The following is a 22,359-nucleotide window of genomic DNA, read 5'->3' on the forward strand; positions in this document are numbered from 1 at the left end:
GGGGCAGCGAGCGCTGCTGCAGGAGCCACCTTGACTCAACCACATTCCTCCGTTCTGGGTCCTCTTGAGCTCCCTCCTCAAAGATGGCAGGCAGCCCCACTGGTCACAGCGGAGCAACAGCCATCTCCCTGCGGAGGAGAAGGCTGGTAGCTAAATTCTGCTGGAACAGAGCGGGAGATGTTAGCAGTAGTCTCTAGGGAATGAGGCTGTGGTTCGGTTTTGGCAGGCAGCCTCCCAATGAAAGGCATTAAACTGCTGGTCTTGGAAGCATTTGAGACGATTTTGAAGTTGGTGGTGGTGGGAGGGGGTGCCTAACCTGAGGTAGAAAACTATCAAAACATGTTTTGAGCCGAGAGGTTACGGCTTTCCCGCAGGTTAAAAATACAGCTCCAATTTTCATATTATATTTCTGTCACAAGCAGGTACTGAAGATTTTTTTAAAAAATTCTGTTTATTGCAGTCCTCTGATCTGCGCAGAAGTAAGAGTGAAACAGTGGGCAAATGGATACAAAGTATATAAAACCATACAGTTTACTTGCTAGGTTAAAAATGGACCATAATAGCTGTTCAATACATACATACTGCTTGCTTCATCTGATTTAACCCTCAATGTATGCATTGTAAAACTAAAACCAGTAGAAACGTTTCTATGATTTTTCTTCAAATTCCAATCGGAGCTGCTTTTTTAAACAATTTTTCTGCACCGCAGCATTGTTCCACTGTGAGAAAATCAGAAAGTGAAACTAATACTTTATTTTCATTGCCCAAGCTGAGAAATGAAAAAATAAAGAGCTAAAATAGTGAAACAAATTAGACTTCTAAATGCCACCAGTTTAATAGTCCAAGAATTTATTAGTAACATACAGCAGGCACGGGTTATTTATATGACTTTTAACATTATAGTTTCCTTTTAACCAAAGAATCCTTCAGTTAGTCTGGCAAGCAGTTGATTAGACATGGAAACTCCTCTAGTATTGTTCCTTTTTTTCCAGTGTAGTTGATAAAAAGGTAACCAGAGTCTTGTTAAAAGTGTTGCAATTTGATACAGAAATGAAGAAGTTTAGGCTCCATTCCTATGCAAATCCTTATGCACATGCTTAAATATACAAGTAGGAAGAGTCCCTTGGGGTGAGTCATCTGGGTTATTTAGAGTTTTTTTACTCTCACTTTTGTTTTCTACACAATAAATTCTCATTTGCATACATCTGATTTATACGCTTGTGTTTCGCAGTAAATAGTATGAATGAGAAAGATGGTTTTGTGGTTAGGACACAGGAATGGGAGTCAGCAGATGTGGGTTCTTTAGCTCTGCCAGAGGTCTCCTCTATGACCTGTGTAAAGCACTTTACATCTCAGTGTTTCAGCTTCCCCACCTGTAAAATGGGGATAGTAATACTTATCTACCTCATCTAATTTGTTACCATTTGTAAAGTGCTTTGAGATCCTTGTATAGTAGGTGCCTTAGGAATGAAAATTATTATTGTTCCTGTTTAATCATTCCATTTTTATAATACACACAAAAAAGTCACTTTTAAAGGTGACATGTAAAAGATTTTTTAAAAATTGTTCCTGTGCCCTCTTTTTGCTTTTCTATGATGTATGAAGGCCTGAAAAATTTTTGTTTGTTTGATAAGCACAATTTTTCTCTCCAATTTTTTTAACTTAGAAATATGCGGAGTTTAAATTCTGGTTTGGCTGGAGAACCTGGGAGAGGTGTAAGAGCAGGCAGAGGTAGGCCTGTAATGCTGAGGGTTGGGCGAAACCTTGTTGAAGCATGTAAGCATAACAGCCGCTTCTCATCCAGGATAAATAAAAAAGCAGTTATGCTCCTTTATGGGATAGGTAGCCGAAACAATAGGAGCCACTGTTAATTCATTTTTTAACAAATTAAATAGGTATTAAAAAAAGCAAAGAGTTTTAAGTGGCCTGACTAAATTTCTTTCCCTTAACAGCTTAAACTTAGTGAAAACTCAGACTCTGAGGGTATGTCTACACACAACCTGTGGCAGCAAGGCTCAGAGGCCAGGTTGAGAGACTCGAGTAGCAGCGGTGGGTATCATAGGTGAGGGAAGGCTTAGCCTTCCCTGACCCAGCCTGTGGCCCTGCCCATGTTTCGCCCCCCCGAAGCCAGCAGAGGCTCAGCTCCAGCCATGTCTGGAGTTCGGCTGGTGGCCAGGGTCTGGGCCAGCCGGGGCAGCTTGGGCTGGCCAGTGGGGGTCGGGCCAACTGGGGTGGCTTGGGCTGGCCCAGGGCTTGGGCTGGCCAGCCAGTGGGCCCATTGGCATGGCCTGGGGTGACTCGGGGGTTGGGGTGGATGCATGCAGAGAAGGGCACTGTGGGCAGACTGGGAAGTGGCAGGGTTATGGCTAATAAGTTTATGCTCAGAATGGATTCCAAAACCCCACAACAACAGAAGGAGAGAGACAGTGGGCCCCTTCTTTCAACCTTCTGTAAGCACTTCAGAATAAAGAACCTCTTTGGCAACAATGTCTGGAGAAAAATTTACTGATAAAGAACCTGGGTTCTTTTCCCAGGTCTGCTACTAGCGTGCTAGGTGCTTGGGTAAATTATTTCCCCTGTCTGTGCCACAGGCCCCCCTCTGTAAAATGTGGATAATGATACTGAGCTACCATGTAAAGTGCTGTGAAAAGCACTACATAAGAGTAGTAGTATTTCTACCAGGAAAGATGGTGAGATGGTGAAGCTTGCTCCGAGGGTATGTCCACATTGCAATTAGACACCCATGGCTGACCTGTGTCAGGTGATTTGGGCTTGCGGGGCTCAAGCCAAGGGGTTGTTTAATGGTGGGGTAGATGTTCCGGCTTGGGGTGCAGGCTCTGCAACCCTCCCACAGTGCAGGGTCCGAGAGCCCCAGGCTCCAGCCTGAACCCAAATGGCTACACCGCAATTAAACAGCCCCTTAAGCACAACCCCTTTGAGCCTGAGTCAGTTGGCGTGGCGCAGCTGCAGGTGTCTAATGGCAGTGCAGACATACCCTTAGAGTCATTTCTTCCTTTGCACTTTGACTGGACAAACACCACAGAACAAATAAGACTGGCAACATTATTGGCAGAATCTTATGACTTTAAAAGATATCAGTGTCCTCTCAGTACACAGATGCACATAACAGCAAATTACAGCATATTGGTATTATTGCACAGTCTATATCTACATGGTCCCCAGCATTTGGGACCATAAAAGCACCTTAGCACATGCTTTTCATCTCTAGCTAAATCCACTACTGGATTTGCTTTTCTCCACACTGAAGCTTCTTGTGAGAAATACATAATGTACACTGATAATTCATCATCAGAACAAGCTGTCACTTTAATGATGTATTCATGTGATATATCATCATATATAGTGAAGCATACTGATGTAATCCAACGCCAATGCTGTCCAGGGAAGGAAAAATGGCGGAGCAGATTTAATAACCTGATCTAAAGCGGAGTCAGTTAATATTCAGCATCTGGAAAGCTACCTTTGCAGCATAAAACAGTGTAGAAATGTTGGCACATAATGACAGTAGCTTCTTGTAATATTTCTGGCATTTCATCACCAAGTAGTCAAACCAGTGCAGATTAATTCTACAGTCCAAAGCAGAAGCAAACAGTTAACTGGACAATAGACTTGAGAATTAAAGGAATAAGTTTTATGTCCAAGTTCATCTTTAGCAGTGTTCCAAATTTAAGCTGTTTAAAATAGACAAACCCAGCAAAATGTTTGTCACATTGGACATTAAAATGATTATAAAGTTATATATTAAAATGATTAGGCAGATTCCAATTATTAATAATACTTAAGAAGAAAGTATCTTCAAAGTATTCAGCATAAACTTATTCAGCTGAACTAAAAAAGGTACTTTGCCAAATATATGAAAAAGTACATGGGGCAAGTACATAGGCTCCTCAGTTGATAGATGTCTAAATAAATGTGGCCGGATGGGAGCTGGAGGTGTCCAGCATCCTGTAAAAATCCGGATTTTTATTTATGTGCCTAAATACGGATTTTAGAAGCCTAACTTTAGTCACCCAAGTTTGAAATTTCTGGAATTGATTATGTTTATAAATCTATGTCAGAGAATTCTTGTTGTTGTTGAGGCCTGATCCTGGGAGTTAGGCCACCAGGATTCAAAATGTTGGTCTATGAGTGATATTGAGTATATTTTATTTACTTGACTTTTATATATACCCCTGTGCTTTATGTACATTTGGTTTGTGTATTTCAGTCTGCAGTTGTACAGATACACAGGAAAAGACTGCTGGGACCTTTGCCCAGCCAGCTATTGAAAACCTGGAGACATTAAAAGGAAAGGTGGTTTATGCGATAATGAAATGGATTAGGCATCATACAAATCACATTTGTGATCCAAAAAAAGTCATAATCAGAAGACAGCCATGAAAATGTGCTCATTGTTTAGGAGGACATTTCTCTTTCATAAAGTGAGCTGTTAAATTAAATATGGACATGAATCACTTCATGTTGTTTCCAGTTCTGGAATCCTGTAGAGATAATTATCACCAAAGTAGTGTATGGCAGTTTAATCCTTGGCCCTTTAAATTCCAGGGATCCAAACATATGTCCAGGCTCAATGATGATAATTCCTCTGGATGCATCAAAACCAGCTGTTGCCAAAACTTCAGACGTCAAAGAGGGGAAATCATGCTTCCACAATATTCTTATTTATTTCATATCTATATAATGCATCTATTGATCAGCCTCATGGCATACTAACAATAAACAGCAATAAAACATCAGTACCACACAAACGATAATCCAATGTTAGCAGTACAACCAACTCGAATAAATAATAACACTGGGAGAGTTATATGCATCCCCTTTAGCAAAGTACATTTAGAGAGAAATACCGTAGGTTAAATATGACCGGTCAGATCCATGGGTCTGATTGAGCTGTGATTGGCATAGCATCCAAAGGGAGTGAGGGGAAAACATTGCTCTAAGCTATTTTACCACTCTTCTCATCTGAGTGCTAGCTGGAGGCTGTTTGGCCCTAAGTGTAAATTAGTGTAGCCTAAGGTCTGCTCTCAGTTACTCCAAGAGTAATAGTCCCTAGGGCAGGGGTCGGCAACCTTTCAGAAGTGGTGGGCCGAGTCTTCATTTATTCACTCTAATTTAAGATTTCGCGTGCCAGTAATACATTTTAATGTTTTTAGAAGGTCTCTTCCTATAAGTCTATAGTATATAACTAAACTATTGGTGTATGTAAAGTAAATAAGGTTTTAAAAATGTTTAAATAGCTTCATTTAAAATTAAATTAAAATGCAGAGCCCCCTGGACCAGTGTCCAGGACCCGGGCAGTGTAAGTGCCACTGAAAATCAGCTCGTGTGCTGCCTTTGGCATGCGTGCCATATGTTACCTACCCCTGCCCTAGGGATTGCTCTGCCAGAAAAGGATCACTGGAATGCCAAGTTCTCCTTCACCAACACACCCTCTATATTTGGGGTCCAAGAGCAAGAGGTGTAGAGCCAATTATACCAGATTTATGCCTCCTCGGGAATTCCTCTATGTTCCTGTTAGGGCAGCTTTCCAGCTGCTTTGCACCAGTTGAACAACAAAAAGCAGCCGGAAGAGGAGCTAAGAATTTGTTCCAGTATTTTCAAAACGACAAACAGAGTGAAATCCTGCCCTATTAAAATCAATAGTAAAACTCCCATTGACTTCAACAGGGCCAGGATTACCTGAGTTACTCAAAACCAAACAAACGTTACACTATTATTACAGTGAAATAATTTTAAAAATCTACTTTATTTTTTGTGTGCATTTTGTTATTTGTTTTTTTACTTCTGCTGTGGAGATATGTTTGTAGAAGATTATAATTTAGAGACACTCCTTCATAAGGGACTGTGTTGTGAGTATGGGAATTTGGAGATGTGTCCTGGAGGCAGGCAGGGAAGAGGAAGGGTAGTGGGAAGACCACATGTCTGTGTGCAGGAGCTCACTGCACAAGCTCTCCAGTTTGTTTTATTAAAGTTTTATTCCTTTCTCCTTCACTAGTTTGTTATTTAATGAACCCCAAGACTATTACATCTTCTACTTCATCTTTCACAGTGAAAGTAGATTAGTCAATTTCATCTTTCTGTTTAGTTTCACTTTCTGGCTTTCATGCACTACACATTCTTGCAATGACTGATTGCAAACAAACCATGTGGGGAACATTTATATCCCCAACAAACCATGCGATGTACGTTAAATAAGGCCTGGGCTATAAATTGAATGTTGAAGATGAAAGAAATCTTGACTAACCAGCTACAAAGTTACTGAATGAGGCAGGGTCCTGTGTAAAAATAGCATGTGATCATGTAATTAAAGATTGCATCGTAATGCATATGTACAAGTGGGCTGAATTAACCTTGCACAGAGAACCTTTAATCTGGCATTTCCTAACTTTTGAATGTTTTACTTTGCAACCTTAACATTCTTTTAACAGTTTTTCCAGATGTAATTATAATTATAATTATATTTGTAAAGAGACAGAAAACCTGAAACTTATATAGAAATTACAATAGAAATACCACAGGTAAGATTAAATATGGTAAAAAAAAAAAAAAAAAGAGAGGTTTAATGAATGGATCAGAGCTTGTTTTATGCACAGTCATAAAAGACCTTGAAAGTCAAAGTGTAGTGTAGTCTGGTTCCTTAAGTACTTGTTTATCTTTGTGAGAGCGGTCAGGGATGCTGGAACAATTTGTATAGTGGGGGTGCTGAGAGCCATTGAACCAAACTGTAAATCCTGTATATGAAGGAACCACTTCAAGCCAGGGGGTACGACAGCATCCCTAGTTCCAGCACTTATGTCAGAGGTGCTACTTCTGTTTTGCCATATCCCCAGAAATGAGTATTTTTCAATTTGTAGGAATGAATTACAAGTCCAAAATGGTTATTAGTGCACCAAACTGCATCTCTGCTAACCATCATCACCGCCTGAACTGACCACTCTTTGCTGCCCGTACAAAGACAGAACATGATTCATTTTTGTGCTAGCACATCTTTCCCACAATCCCCCTTGGAGATTTGGTACTCCTGAAAAGGGAATAAGAGAATATGAATTCACTTCTGTTTAAGCAGAAAATGTCAGAGAAGATACAAATAGAACCCACACAGTAATAAATAATCTCATTTATATTTGTTCAAAATCAAATGAAAAACACTGCTGAGTCTCTACCTCCCATTAATCAGAATTATTGATCCAGAAGAGAACCACGCAAGACAAACCTCTCTTTGATAACTTTTAAAGCCTTTTAAGCTGCACATAACATGCAAGGCAAGAATGCCTAAAGTCCACCTACACCAGTCCACCTGAAAATGTAAGAAATAGATCTTGTGAGATATGTCATTTTGCACCTAATTTGTGATCCTGGCTCAGTGCTTCAAAGAAGGGGGAGGGCAAACAAACAAACAAACAAAAGACGAAGCTAGGTTCCTTTCTTAAATGTGCCCTAAAGAGAAGTTTTTTTTCCTAATCCAAATTTGTCAATCACTCTAACTCTGTACAATCTATTAGTAATCAATGCTATAGGGTTTTACATATTGAAAGAATAATAGAAACATTTGTTTATCCTCACCACACCTTGTGGTAGATAAGTACAGCTATCTCCATTTATAGAGAGAAGTGGCTGCAAAGTAACACATAGCAAGTTGGTGACAGAGCCAGAATTAGACTCTGGACTTCCTCACTCCCATGATGGCTTGCATCTGCATGTTGGATATGAGCAAGAACTTCTCAAAAGGCAGTTCACCCCCACATTTGGTGTTAATCAAACTCTACACTCTCATAATTCTGTTCTTTTCAATTCTATATTTACCTTACATTTTTCTAAATTTTGAAAAGTACCCACTGAAGTAAGACTTGTCTGAACTATTGATCACCCTTTACAAATATTAGGTATACTTTTAATAAGCTCATACCAGTTTATTCAAGATCACATTTAGACCTAATCTACACAGTTGAAAGTATGCTCATAATAAAGTTTCTTTGAAGGCAATGAGAACTTTGCTTCACTGAGGACTGCAGAATAGGGCTCTGACTTTCACTTTTTAAAGATTAAGGGCAGTTTCATGTAGAGACTTGCCCAAATAAAGTAGCAAAAGTTTACCTTCACTGCTCAAGGTTCTTCTCTGTTAATTTAAATGGCAAGATTTAAAATTGAAAAATTGAAAAAAATGGCATTGACCTGGTATTTATTTAGTGTGGAAACCACTTTATGTGCTAACCATAGTACCTAGAGGACAGTTTATAGATTTCAGACAATCAGCCTTGACTTTCCTGTTGATCTTCAGAACCTTGAAAATACATTGACAGCAATGTGAAAACATAAAGAAGAATATTGACACTATCAAGGACAGAGAAATCCAGAGTGAACTGCAGAAGGAAAACAACCTTCTGAAGTATCATTGAAAGCAAGACGTTCCACATTCACTGGAAGTCTACTTACAAGACTTGATATTTACATAATTCCTGGGACAACAAAAGTAAGAGACTATAAATTAAACAATGCTGATGTTATCTCACTGAAATTTGATGCAGAGGAAACATAAGTTTCAAGTATCAAGATATTTTATTCTTTTGTCCCCTTTTTATAAAATCCAAGCTTTCAAACAAATGATAAAAAAACAACCTCTACTTTCAGTTCCACTCATGTACATTCAAAGCAACTCTATGGACTTTATTTACACTGAATCTACATCAATGCAACTGACAGTAGATTGAGTGACATTTCTATTAAAAAGATGGACAAACAAGAGACAAATTTGGCCCATAATGTTTGTGCAAATTAAGACTGTGCAGAGTGGAAAGAGGGCACAAGGGGTTTTCCCCATTTGCACAAGGGGAGTGCTGGTATTGTGCTTGGCAGTAGCCAGTGTCACAACTGGTGCTAGCATCTTCAGAGAAGGCAGGGAAAGGCAGAATGATGGTGGAGCTGTGGCCTTTTCCCACCCTTGCACCAGCCAAAATAGTGACTGGGTGCAGAGGCAAGTGTATGCTGCACTGAGCAAAACAGCTTACAATGCAGATTTTACAACAACAGTAAACTAGCCATTTAAATAATCTGGCCAGACCCAAACTCTTATACATCTTTATGCACTAATGCAATTTATTTAGGCAATGTCATTTAAGATTACAGTATGAACTATAAGTGTATTTAGAAGAACAAATTATTTTAATAATAGTCTTGAATTTAAAAATAACTAGTGCTCAGGTAAAAATAATTGTGTTGACTTTATATGATCACTTTATATTTAAGTGATTAGTATACAAGTGCTTTGTATTTTCTCTTCAATGTTAGCGTTTTTAACGGCTAACTGTACATTGCTACACATTTAGTATATATGGAAACAGTGAACAGAATGATTAAACAACATTTTACAGTGTTAGCAGTCATACAAAAAAATGGGCCAAATTACAATCTCATTTCCAACAGCGCCAATCCAGAGACATTCCATTGAAACTAAGCCCTGGTCTACACTGCAGGGGGATCGATCTAAGTTACGCAACTTCAGCTACGTGAATAACGTAGTTGAAGTCAATGTACTTAGACCTGTTCACCGCAGTGTCTTCACTACGGTGAGTCGACTGCTGCCGCTCCCTCGTCAACTCCACCTGTGCCTCTCATGGTGGAGGAATACAGGAGTCGAAGGGAGAGCACCGGGGTCGATTTATTACATCTAGACTGGATGTGATAAATCGACCTCCACTGGATCGATTGCTGCCCGCCGACCCAGCAGGTAGTGTAGACATACCCTAAGGGAGTTACTCTGGACTGTACACTTGTGTGAGAGCAGAACTTGACTCAGTAGGTATTGAATCCTTATTATTAATCAGTATTTGATTCCAAAATACGAACACGTAAAACTGTATGTATCCAGGAGCAGATTAAGACATGATCAAACTGGGCCACATATTCTGAAGTACCAGCAATACCAGCCACTCCTGGATTCTGTTTGCTAGCAACCCTTTCCTCTCTGTCCTCTCCATCCTCTTCCTCGAAAAAAAATTCCTCTACAGGATACCCCACAGGTTTGCACCTCATTTTCCCCACAGGAACCACTCCTCCCACCAACCGTGAATTCAACTCTTCCCCATCTAGCACCGCTTCCTGCCACCAGAGAGCTGTTTCATGACCCTGATTTTGTGCCCCAGTAGCAGGCCATATTTCAATCAAACTGTAATCACAGACATTTGGAGTTCAGGTAAGTTTTAAATTTACACCCTCAAGCTGGAGAAAGGTGAAAAACCCCAGAGAGGCATGGAGTGCAGCAGAAAGACAAATGACTCCAGAAACAAGGAGAGGAGGCTGAGAGGGGAGAAGCCAAAGACCAGACAGGGAGGGAAGACTTGTATTTCAATATATAAAATGAAATAACAGACATAATGTTCAGAAATTATTCACTGTTTCCTTCTGGGGTTCTCGTGATATTAAAGGGTCATTAGCACCATTTTAAATACTAAAGACTTCTACATTTAGGAGACTCCTGGGCATTAGTACAATAAATAATGGGGATTTTGCTTTGAAAAGAAAGGCAGAAGGTCTTCATACACTAGTGCGTGACTCCAGTGTTACATCTAGGTAACTCCACAGATTTCAATGGAGTAACACTCCTATACAATTGGTGTCACACTGTGGTGATTCAGGCTCAAGTGTTTTATTTTTACCTTTTCTCTTTCTCTCCTTTGGGAGGCCCCACTTTCTGGCTGCAGCCTGATATTGAAGGGATTAGATTTCAGAGGATGACAGCTCTGAAGGCATTTAGCAGCAGCCTGAGATAATCTGTCACTTGCTTCCCCTTCACTAGCAGGGTGATCCAGACCCTGACAAAGCAAGGGAGCTACTTAGAGGAATTTGCTGGGGTACTACAGACACAACTGCTGGGAGATTGGGGAAGGAATTGATTGATAATAGATCCCTTCAAAAGGACTGACTCCAGCCCTACTCCCTTCTTCCTTACCTCTCTACAGCTGGCTTGTTTGGTTGTCCCTTGTCCTCCCTATCCCAATCACTATCCCACCTATCTCCCATACAGAAGTGCTCTTCTCCCCTACTCTTGCTATACTCTTGGCTTCCTGCTCAGCTGCTTTCTATTCCTGGCTACAATGCTCTTTTAGAAGTCTTTCCTCCAGTCTTTTCCTGTCTCCTCTCCACTCATTCAAATGGGGGGAGGTGGGGGGGAGGGAAGAGGGGGGTCACTAGCTATAGCAGAATATTCCCAACACTTCTCCTTCTCCTGCTTCCTTCAGTGGTTCCCTTGCCTTGCCAACATCTGGATCTCCCTCCTGGACTAGAGGGCAGCAGGCAGCACATTCCCTCCAGCTGCAGCTGATCACTTTTGGAGCTGTTAGCTCCCACTGTCTGCAAACAGGATCCAAGCCCTATATCACTGTGCTGGAGACAGAAAGTGATGCCACCTAGGGGAAAGAAAGTTGAAAATAAAATACTTAAATGTTTTATTCATTGAAGAAAAACAAACAAACAATCATATTTCTAGTGCCCAGGATCTTCCTGCATTTGAAAAGTATCCTTAGATAGCAGAGCTGCACTATGACAATTACTCATGTGGTGGCTATGACACCAGAATCCCCTGATGCAACCGCAGCCTTAAGATACAGTGCGTAGTTGGGGATACATTATTCTTTACATTATTAATGTATATAGCACTGTAGGTGGTCATGGTATTTTAACTTCATAAACATACAAATAGAAAAAGTTTCTTGCCTCAAATAATGTACAACGTAAAGGATACATTCTGCAATTCCCACCTAGGCAAAACTTAAACTGAAGCATATTTCAACAGGTGGTTTGTTTGAGTAAAAATTGCAGAATGGGATCTTAAGAAGGTCAAAAAGAAATAGTAAAAGAAACACAATATAACACCCAAAACACTTTATAACCGTGTAACTATAAATCTACTGAAATTATGTTAGTTGAGTGGGCAAGATAGAATGATTTATTATCATTCTAATTTAAAACTTTGTTAAACACAATCAACAAAAATAGGTAATAAAAGGAGCACTTCTAAAGCCTACTGAAAAGGAGCTTTCCAATACAGATGGATACTGTAAGACAAATGTTCTTGAAAGAATTTCAGGCAATTAAAATTTCATGGTAGAAAAGATATTCTGAGGCTGCATTCTCGGTGAATCAGGAACAGGCTCGCCTGTGAAGGCAGTAAACCGATACTCCTGCTGAAGTTCTTGTTTGACTTGTGCTAGCTCAGCCTGAAGCTTTTCAGCCTATGATAAAAAATGAAATAAAATCACCAGAAAAAGTTTTTAAAAAGTCTAATTTATCTGAATTATATTATATATTTAACCGAAGAAGGAACTGCATAGATTTTTCGGGCCAGGTCTTCAGCAGGGTATCTAAACATTTTCCATTTGTGTGCATGCAAAACTGCATACACACATCCATGCACCTACACTTCGCAGGTAGAACACCTGTGTATACACTTTAAAAATGGCTTGTGTGCCAGTGTTCAGAGTTTGCAACCACAAAAGTCAAACATGGATTTGCAGATGTGAATTCTAATATTTAAGTTTGTGCTTGCATTAGGCAAGTTCAAACGAGTGCATACAGGTTTTTGCACCTGCAAAGTGTGGGTGCAAGTATGTGCATAGGCAATTTTGCATGCACACAAATAGAGGCTATGGCTGAGAATCAGGCCTATGATGATATGCATGATTCCTGTTAACAATAAACGTTATTTCTAGGTATTTTAATCCTCACACTGATACATACATTTACTCCTTTGCCAGTATAAGAAAAAGCAGGATTCATATTCCTACATATATATTATTCTTTAAATTGTAGTAAATCCTGAATTTTGAAGGAAATTCATGGTAGATGTTATAAATCTTCATAAAGTTTTTCATTCTTTAAAGATAGTACTTCACTTTTTGATAACATTTTCTTCCCTTTTGCTGTTAAGCACATCTTGAATTTTGTAAAGTGTAATGAAATGGATGGTTTTAATATGCCAGTGTAATACATCTGTAGGTTTCACAAATTCTTAGGTCTGGTCTACATTGGGGGGTGGGAGGGAAGATGGGATAAATCAACCCCTGCTGGATCGATCGCTCCGGAGGTAAGTGTAGACATGCCCTTAGACTCTCATCTTGCAAAGAATTATGCACTCACTTAATCTACAAAGTTTATAGTGAAGTATATGTGCAAATCTTTGCAGGATTGGGACCTTGGCAGTCTATTCCAAAATAGTCTTTTAAAAAATCTTATAAAAACCTATAAAAAATTAAACTAAATATATATAGAAACTTGGAAAATGAACTATTTGATTTAAATCAGCATATAGCAATCCCTCACATAAATGAACAAACAGACAATCTGGATTCGCCTAGCCTGCAGTTGCAGAATCAGTCACTGGTTAAAGAATTGATTTGGAACTGCTGGATTTTACTGAATACAGAAAACAAATTAAAAAATACAATAGTCTAAATGAAAAATAGAGGCCTATTTTATCATGAAGCATCTCATTCTGATTTTGGCTAAAATGTGATATTACCTAACCAATCAGGCCACTTATTTAGATGTCTAAATATGGACTTCTAAGTCCATATTTTAACTGTAGGTTCCCATTTCTGAAAATTTTGGATTTCACCTTTATAGCTACATGACAATCGAGGTGCCACAAGTACTCCTTTTCTTTTTGCAAATACAGACTAACACGGCTGTTACTCTGAAACATGACAATCATAGAGCAACTTGCACAGCACATGGTAGCTCTTATAATATTAAAATATCTGCATCACTTGTAGTTGCATTCACCTTTTACCATCTATTATGTCTTTCTTGGACTCTTTCCTCTATCTTGTTCAAGATTTTAGCATCAATCTTAATGAAACTGCAACTTTCTATACACAATCATTGAATTATGCAATAATAATCTTAATTAAAGTGACCAAAGTCAAATGTGAAATTAGTATTTTTAATATAAAGCGTTTGGTGCCTGAGGATTTGATCAAATTAATGAAAAATCAAATTAAACCAATGACTGAATTAAGTCAAAATGAAGCTATGACACTTACAATTTCAAAGTCTTGTTTTGCTCTCTGCATTTCCTCTTGGGGTGTCCCTTTTGACTTTTTTCTTCTTTCTTTCATCATTTGTGTATGTTGTTTGATGCGTTGTTCCAATTCTTTTACTCTGAAGGGTCTGAATAAACAGGATAAAAATAGATTGGAAGTGCAAAGGTTCAATTAATATAAAAGAACCAGAAAACTTTTTAAACCTTTGCTGCATCTAAACATAATCCAGGGGAACAAAAACAAAAGTTCAGTTCTCTTTGCATTGGTTAATATGGAGTTGTGCGACTGCATTATGTTATACTCTTCAATTACGTAATCACATACTATTTTATTCCACAGGGCCCCAGCTCATTCAGCACACAGGATGGATGGTCTCTGAGGATGAATCAGGGTTATGTAGGCTGTTGTCTGCAAAAGCCCTGTCTCCTTTGTTGCAGAAGTTGGAAAGTGTGCAGTGAATGAGGCAAAGGACTGCAGGAATAGAAAGGGTGGTTTCATAGTTCAAGCAGTTGAATGCTGCTCTAGAGAAATGAATTTGCCTCTGCCATAGAGTTCCTATGTAATGCTGGTCAAGTCACTTAAACCAAAACTTTTTAAAGCTGGCCTATAACTTTGTGTTTGTCATTTTCTGGGCTTGAGGCCTTGGGGTCTGATTGGGTAAGCGCTGACAGCTGCAACTGAAGTCATAAGGAGCTGTGCTTTGAACATGTAAAGTGCCATGAAATGCTAAGTACTCTGAAAATTCAGGCTGTAGGTGCCTCAGATTGGACTCTCAAAATTAGTGGGCATTTTGATTTTAATCTTTCTGTGGCTCAGTTTTCTATCTGTTAAATGGAACTAATAATAACACTTCACCACACAATGGTGTTGAGAAAACAAATTCATTACGGGTTTGTGAAGCACTGAAATACTATAGTGATGAGCACCGAATAGCAGCCCATGAGGAAATCAATAATTCTATCTTCAGAGCAGGGTTGAATAGTGTGCAGTAGATAAGACATGGGACCACGCTCTGAACAACGAGGATAAAACAAACTATTAATTAGCTGATCATTTAGTGAGCACTGTCCATTCTGTGCACCAACTGAGGGAGGGGTTACATGGGGTAAAAAAAATGTGTGATTATGTAGTTGAAGGCTGTCATAATGCATATGCATAAGAGGGACAATTAAAGTTGCGCAGGCAATATTAATTCTGCCATTTCCTAATTTTTGAGTGCTTGACTTTGCAATGCAGTTTTTGGTGTGTAACTATATATAATTAAAATTATTTTGAAGAACTTTTAAATAAAGATAAAAGAACTGAAGGCTTTAGAACTCTGAGGACCTTAATGCTATAGGAGCTTAGTTTCATAGCACACTTTTAAAATGACACTGGTTTCATTGTTTTATTGTTTCTTTGTTTTATTATACAGGAGCATTAGAATATATGTGTATGTGGCTCAACCCCCTCTTGGGAGTAAATTACCATTTCAGTTGATGCTGCTGCAAGAGAGGGCAGCATAAACTGCCTGAACACAAAGGCCTGAATGCCCAGGGTAGAGTGGTGAATAACAGGAGAAACTGTATCTTCTTGAAGGCTTCCAGTAGTGAGGGAGGGAATTGAGAAGAAACACCCAGGTTCCCAGACCAAAGTAATTCAGATAAGCATGCAAACTTTTATCCCAGTTTAACCTTTTGAGAGTTGGCTATCAATTAGTTGGGATCCTTTCAGCCCAGATGACAGACGACAAGGACCACTTTCATTCAATCCCTGCCCAGTTCTCTGACCCACATTCATTGCCTTAACATGTACAAAGATAGGTTCATAAAGCTTGGTCTACACTAGGAACTTATGTCGATATAACTATGTTGCTCAGGGGTGTGGATTTTCCATGACCTAGTTATACCAACCTAACCCCCTGAGTAGACAGTGCTATGTTAACAGGAGGCTTTCTCCAGTGATCCTCGCTACCGCATCTTGGGGAGGTGGAGTACCTGCGGTGACTGGAGAAGCTCTCCCGTTGGTATAGGTAGTGTCTTCACTAAGTGCTAGAGCAGCACAACTGCATCAGTGCACTTGTGCTGCTGCAGCCCTGTAAGTGTACACAAGCCCTTAGTACAATATCATTATTATTATGACCACATGCTATTGCAGATGCACCATACATGAAGGATTCTGAAATGGATGCAGCTCAGATGCAGATCCAGTCTTGAAGAGAGAATAACTGTTCTTTTCATGAACCAATTTTAGCCGTTAAGAACTAGATTTTATTTTTTACTAGCTCGAGTTAATTTTGTTCTATAAAGATGAAAGATGTTTCTGTTATGTGGAACAGCAAAGCAATCTATTTATATCTTCACACTCATAAAACAGAAGCATGCCCCCACAGTGTTTTCTAAGAACAAATATTAAGGTTTATGGTATTTGTTACTAACCTTGCAGCTTCAGCATTTCTTATAGAATTTACTTTCAACATTCTTCTCACATGTTCATTTTTTTCAGGCGTGCGTTTCTTTAGGTTTTCACATCCTTCTCTCGTGTTGTGATAATTGATGTTATCAGTAGCATATGGTGCACTTTTTGATATCTATAAAAAAGTGCAACATAATATGGGACGGGCACATTTCATGGAAAGGCAACATCAATTAAAAACTATTTCAGTACTGAGATTAAGTGTCTGTGGAAAGCTATTTTTTTAAAATCATGCCCAGTGATCACCACTGCAAAATGTTTTTAAAATGGGTAAACATTTTTTGTTGAGTGGCTGGTGGTTATTTGAGACACCAGAAATGCAACAAAGTCTTTCCTACAAACAATATGCTTGATAGGGAGGGTTTCTCTAACAATCTTTAGGATTGATTTGATATTGTGGAGACATTTTCCATATTTTTAACTCCTCTTTTAATTTATTATGAAAATTATTCCATTACTACAAGAGGAGGATTATCTACAGTGTTCAGTGCACCAAGAATCAAGACTGTGAGAAGAAAGGTTTGGTTTAAACAACATCTCTTACGGATTATTTTGTCTATGATAAGGAAATTAAATAATTGCAAGGGAGATTTTCAAAGACACAAAAGGCACCCAACTCCCATTGTAAAGCAATTTCATGATACAACCAAGTCCCATGCGTGCACTGAAAATCTTCCTCTACATGTAGAGTATACAGTATACATATATCCATAAAAGAAAGCTCTTTCAGTCTCTAAAAATATAGGGAAGTTACTTACCATGTATAGTAACTGGAGTTCTTTGAGATGTATTGTCCACATGCAAATTCCACTGCTAGTGCGCAGGTTCCTTATGTACTAGAGATCTGAGTTATTTTGGTTAGCAGCACCTATAGGGTATGCATACACTCTTTATCCTCTCTGAAGGCGTTCAGTTCCTTCTCACTGTAGCATCTCTTATAATAGGACTCCAAGGAAGAGGGGATGGAAGGGCAGGTTGCGGAACGTGCATATGGAGAACATATCTCAAAGAACTACAGTTACTGCACACAGTAAGGCCATATTTACACTAGTACTTATGTCAGCAAAACTTTTGTCGCTCAGAGGTGTGAAAAAAAACACAATGACCAAACGCGTGATGGCAGCCATTTCCATTGATCTGGCAGCCATATCTGCTGTACCAGGGCTGCTTGGAGGCTCATTCTGGCTATGAGCTGGCCCTCATTAACTAGTGACACAAAGTCCTCATAAGTGTTGTGGGAAAAGTTGTCGACAAAGGGAAGCAGCCTCGTATGTATGCAAAAGTCATATCCAGCTAATATGGCCTGATAACTGGCTACACAGAATTGCAGGCTTGCTGAGGAGTAGGCTTTCCAGCCAAATAAATCTGGGCTCGTTGGCTCTTTTTCCTGTGGTGTGGATCTGAATTGTTTTGCCTTTTCATTTTCTGCTGTGACTACAAGGGAGGATGGGATAGGATGCGTGTAAAATAATTTTGCACCCATAGAAGGCACTTGATATTTCTTGTCTGGATATCTGTGGGATGTAGGTGGTGCCAAAGCAGGTGTCTGCCACAAAATTCTGGCTGGATGTATAATGTCCTCATTAACTTGGAGGGCCATCTTCCCTACTGCGGAGCCTTGAAATATGTCTGTCAGTTTATATGTCTGTTCTTCCACTGCCTCAACAGGGATTTGGAGGATCTTGGCCATCCTTTTAATGGGTCTTATAGTTGTTCATTTGTGGGGCCAGTACCTCCTCCTCTACTGTGGTTGTGTAGGTACTGGAAAAGGGTGGTGGGGCATCTCAATGTGTGGTGCTCTGGAGGCGGCAGCTTTCTGGTGGCATGGTTGCTCTCTGGGGCTGAAGTTGCTCTGAGCTGACCAGGGTCCCCAGCAAGGCCACATGGGCATTGGTGGGTAAGACCCTGGTGGAGCCTGGATTCTGTAGGTCCCAATATCTTTCCTGTGAGGTGTGTCTGGATCCTCTATAAGAAGGCGACAGTCTGGGTAAGTATGTTGTGGGGTGGAATTTCTCATCCCCCAGTTCTGAAGATGATTCTGAGGAGAATGCATAGCTCAGATCCATGATGGTGCTGTAGCCTTCAGAGTGTTAGGGACTAATGGTGCCACACTACTAGATAGAGTCGGGGCTGACTGTAGTGCAGAAGTCAACAACAAGGAATATTGTGATTCTTGGTGAATCTGCAGGTCCACTGATGCCAAGCATGGCAGTGTGGATGGCTGCATGGGAACCAGGTTTTGTCAAGGTGGTGTAGGAATCTCTGCAACAGTGACAGTGCACTGTCCTGACTGGCTTGGTTCCAGAAGAGTTGGTACGGGGCCATTGAGGTAGACTGTGTTGGGGTTAGTGCCATTCTTTTTCCTAAGGTTCCAGTTTCAAGTACCAAATGCTTTGATGCTGTATGGTTGGAACAGGCTCAAGGCTGAGCTTCAGTGGGAACCATTCTGAACAGCGAAATCTGCGTCCAGTGCTATAAGGAGGTTTTCCTATTAGAGGATGCTTTGGTAGGTGACCTGCCCCTCAGACTTCTAGCTCCCTGTGGTCTATCTGGGGATGATGCCATCATTGTACTTGCAATTTGAGTCAGAGCTCTCAAAGGCAAAGAGCCCACACTCTGATTCAAGAGGTCCCTGTGCATGGGGGTCTAGTGAGCCCAGTTCAGAAGCAGGGCTCATTGACTTGGTCATTAGGAAGACCTGAAGGAGGGCCGCTCTATCCTTTCTAGCTCAGTAGCTGAAGGACTTGCAGATCACACCTTTACTGGGAATGTGCGATTCTCCCAGACAATAGAAGCACTTTGAGTTTCTGTCCGCCTCTGGGATGCTCCCTTACACGAGAGGCAGTGTTTAAACCCAGACAAACCAGATGATGCTATACTGAATGGACAAGTTCTCACAACTGAAGATTTAGACAGGCAACTAAACGACTAAAAAGACTAACTATACTATAAAACTAACTGTAAAACTATTAGCTAAAGCCATAAGGAGAGGATAGGCTCCATCTCTAACCCATGAGGCAGGAAGAGGAACTGAATGGTAGTGGGCGTGCCTTGTCCTTATATGCCCTTGCAGAGGAGCAAGAAGACTGAAGAGCACATGCACACACTAGGAGTACTGCTGGCCAAAAAGACTCTGACTGCTAATGCACAAGATGACTGTGCACCATCAGTGGAATGTGCATCTGGTCAATTACTCAAAGAAGAAAGTAAGATTATTTCTTCCTTAGATTTGACCTGTATTAAATATAAATATTAATTTCCCACTTAAAATTAATCCAGGCTACAGATAAACCTTGTAAAGCAAATTATGAACGGAACATTTTTTTAAAGGTAATCTGTTCATAAAGAGAGAAACAAACTTTTAGGGTGAAATCCTGGCTCCACTTCAGTCAAAGGCAAAGCCCCCATTGCCTTCAGTCAGGCCAGGATTTCACCCCTTATTCTCTTAACATCACTGATGATATACAAACATTTTTCAAATATTGCTTCTTTTTGAAAAAATGTATGTGAATTTAAGATTTATGAAGGTGGTATCTTGTCTGAATAGGAGACTCATGTACTCTTTGGTTTCATAACAGGTACAAAACAAGCAGTGGTAGTACAAGCTGTCTCACACAAAGTCATATTCCTCAAATCATGATTTGGAGTGTCCATATTTTACTAAGGAAGCACCCCTTCTCCTCTATTTTAGACAAGTGATACTCAGACAGAGGCTCAAGAGCTGCAAGTGTCTCTTTAATGTGTCTCCCGCAGTTCTTTGCAGTACATGATATTAAAACACTGTGTGAATTAGTTATTAACCAATCAGGATACTTTTACTATGTTCCTAACCAACTGCAGTTGATAAGATAATACCTGGTCAGTCATTTGGCTGTGAGAATAATATATACACATATAAAGAGATATATGTATATAAAAATGGTAAATGAAACTATGAATTCACACTATTGTGGCTCTTTTGGATAATGTTGATTGCTAATTGGGCTCCTGAACCACTGAGGTCTGAGTATCACTGTTTTAGAGGTTCACGGTGAAATTCTGGTCCCACTAAAGTCAATAGCAACTTTTGCCATTGACTTCAATGGGGCCAAACTTCTCTTGACTTCAGCAGGACCCGGATTTCACCCCAAGGGCTAGATTCACAAAGGGGATTTACACACTTACCTGCCAACATTTAGACACCACTAGGATTCACAAAACCACAACTCAGCTGCCTCCTAACCATGTACTGTAGTGCCTAAATTCATAGGCACCTAAGTTTCTACCGGTAAAGTCCCCGGTGGGCATACATACAGCTGCTTAAATCCTGATTTTGCCAAGCTGCTCAGTGCCTAAGCCCCAATGGTATTCACAAAGTAGGTGCTTCCCCCACCCAGCTCACCTATAGCCCTCATCCATTAGCATGCCTACCCACACAAAAGACAGCAAAGTGGTGGTGCTGCCCCTTCCAATCCACCAGTCAGAGCATTTCTCCCCAGGATGTGGGAGACCCAAGTTCAAATCCCCACTTTGCCTGATTAAGAGTAGGGACTTGAACTTGAATCTCCCACTTCCACAGAAGTGCCCTAACCACTGGCTTGTCTACATTACTCTCAGGCTCGACGGGCAGCCATCGATCCAGCAGGGGTCGATTTATCGCATCTAGTCTAGACACAATAAATCAACAGTTGAGTGCTCTCCCGTCGACTCCGGTACTTCAACAGAGCGAGAGGCACAGGCGGAGTCGACGGGAGAGAGTCAGCCATTGACTCACCGCAGTGAAGACATCGCGGTGAGTAGATCTAAGTATGTCGACTTCAGCTATGTTATTCATGTAGTTGAAGTTGCGTAACTTAGATTGATCCCCCACAGTGTATACCAGGCCTTTAGGAGCATATTGTAGGGTGGGTTTCAGAGTAGTAGCTGTGTTAGTCTGTACCCGCAAAAAGAACAGGAGTACTTGTGGCACCTTAGAGACTAACAATTTTATTAGAGCATAAGCTTTTGTGGGCTACAGCCCACTTCATCGGATGCACAGAATGGAACATATAGTAAGAAGATATATATACATACAGAGAAGGTAGAAGTTGCCATACAAACTGTAAGAGGCTAATTAAGATGCGCTATTATCAGCAGGAGAAAAAAACTTTTGTAGTGATAATCAAGATGGCCCATTTAGAGAGTTGACAAGAAGGTGTGAAGATACTTAACATAGGGAAATAGATTCAATATGTGTAATGATCCAGCCACTCCCAGTCTCTATTCAAACCCAAGTTAATGGTATCCAGTCTGCATATTATGGTATCTAGTCCATTTATTCTTTTGCATAGAGACTGTCCGGTTTGGCCAATGTACACGTACAGTCTCTATGCAAAACAATAAATGGACACAAATCTGACATCAGGAATCATAACATTCAAAAACCGGTAGGAGAACACTTCAACCTCTCTGGCCACTCAGTAAAAGATTTAAGGGTGGCAATTTTGCAACAGAAAAGCTTCAAAAACAGACTCCAATGAGAAACTGCTGAGCTTGAATTAATATGCAAACTAGATACCATTAACTTGGGTTTCTTATTGTAGGGTGGGTCTTTCTCAATCTCTCCTGCTGAAGCTCTTCTACTTTCTATAAAATACTTAAAATAGTCATTGGGACAGAGAGAAAGTAAGAATGGCTTCATAGCCCAGTGGTTAGATTTTTTTGAGAAGGGCACCTAAGTCACTTCAGCCCTAATGCTAGAACATGGTTCACATCTGTGAATCCCAAACAGAGATAGGTGCCTCCCTCTAGCCTGAAATTAGGGGCCCAGCTCCCTTTTGAAGGGTAGGGCTTAGGCCACACCCTCCTCCTTGGAATTTCCTACTGTGTA

General features: G+C 40.2%; 1 protein-coding gene across 3 annotated transcripts in view; it reads right to left on the bottom strand.

Annotated features, from left to right (window-relative positions):
• Nucleotides 1–12,016: 12,016 nt before the first annotated feature.
• The window catches only part of LRRC27 (leucine rich repeat containing 27), a 50,664-nt gene continuing 40,321 nt past the window's right edge, over nt 12,017–22,359 (bottom strand). For all 3 annotated transcript variants that reach the window (XM_084634371.1, XM_084634369.1, XM_084634370.1), the window contains exons 9-11: nt 16,475–16,626; nt 14,058–14,184; nt 12,017–12,248 (exon numbers count right to left, since the gene is read on the bottom strand). In XM_084634371.1, the coding sequence (XP_084490497.1) occupies nt 12,108–12,248; nt 14,058–14,184; nt 16,475–16,626 (420 nt within the window). In that variant the 3' untranslated portion in view covers nt 12,017–12,107. The remainder of the gene's footprint in view (nt 12,249–14,057; nt 14,185–16,474; nt 16,627–22,359) is intronic.

The sequence above is a fragment of the Lepidochelys olivacea genome (assembly GCF_965140295.1).
Source record: "Lepidochelys olivacea isolate rLepOli2 genome assembly, chromosome: 7".
NCBI lineage: Eukaryota > Metazoa > Chordata > Testudines > Cheloniidae > Lepidochelys > Lepidochelys olivacea.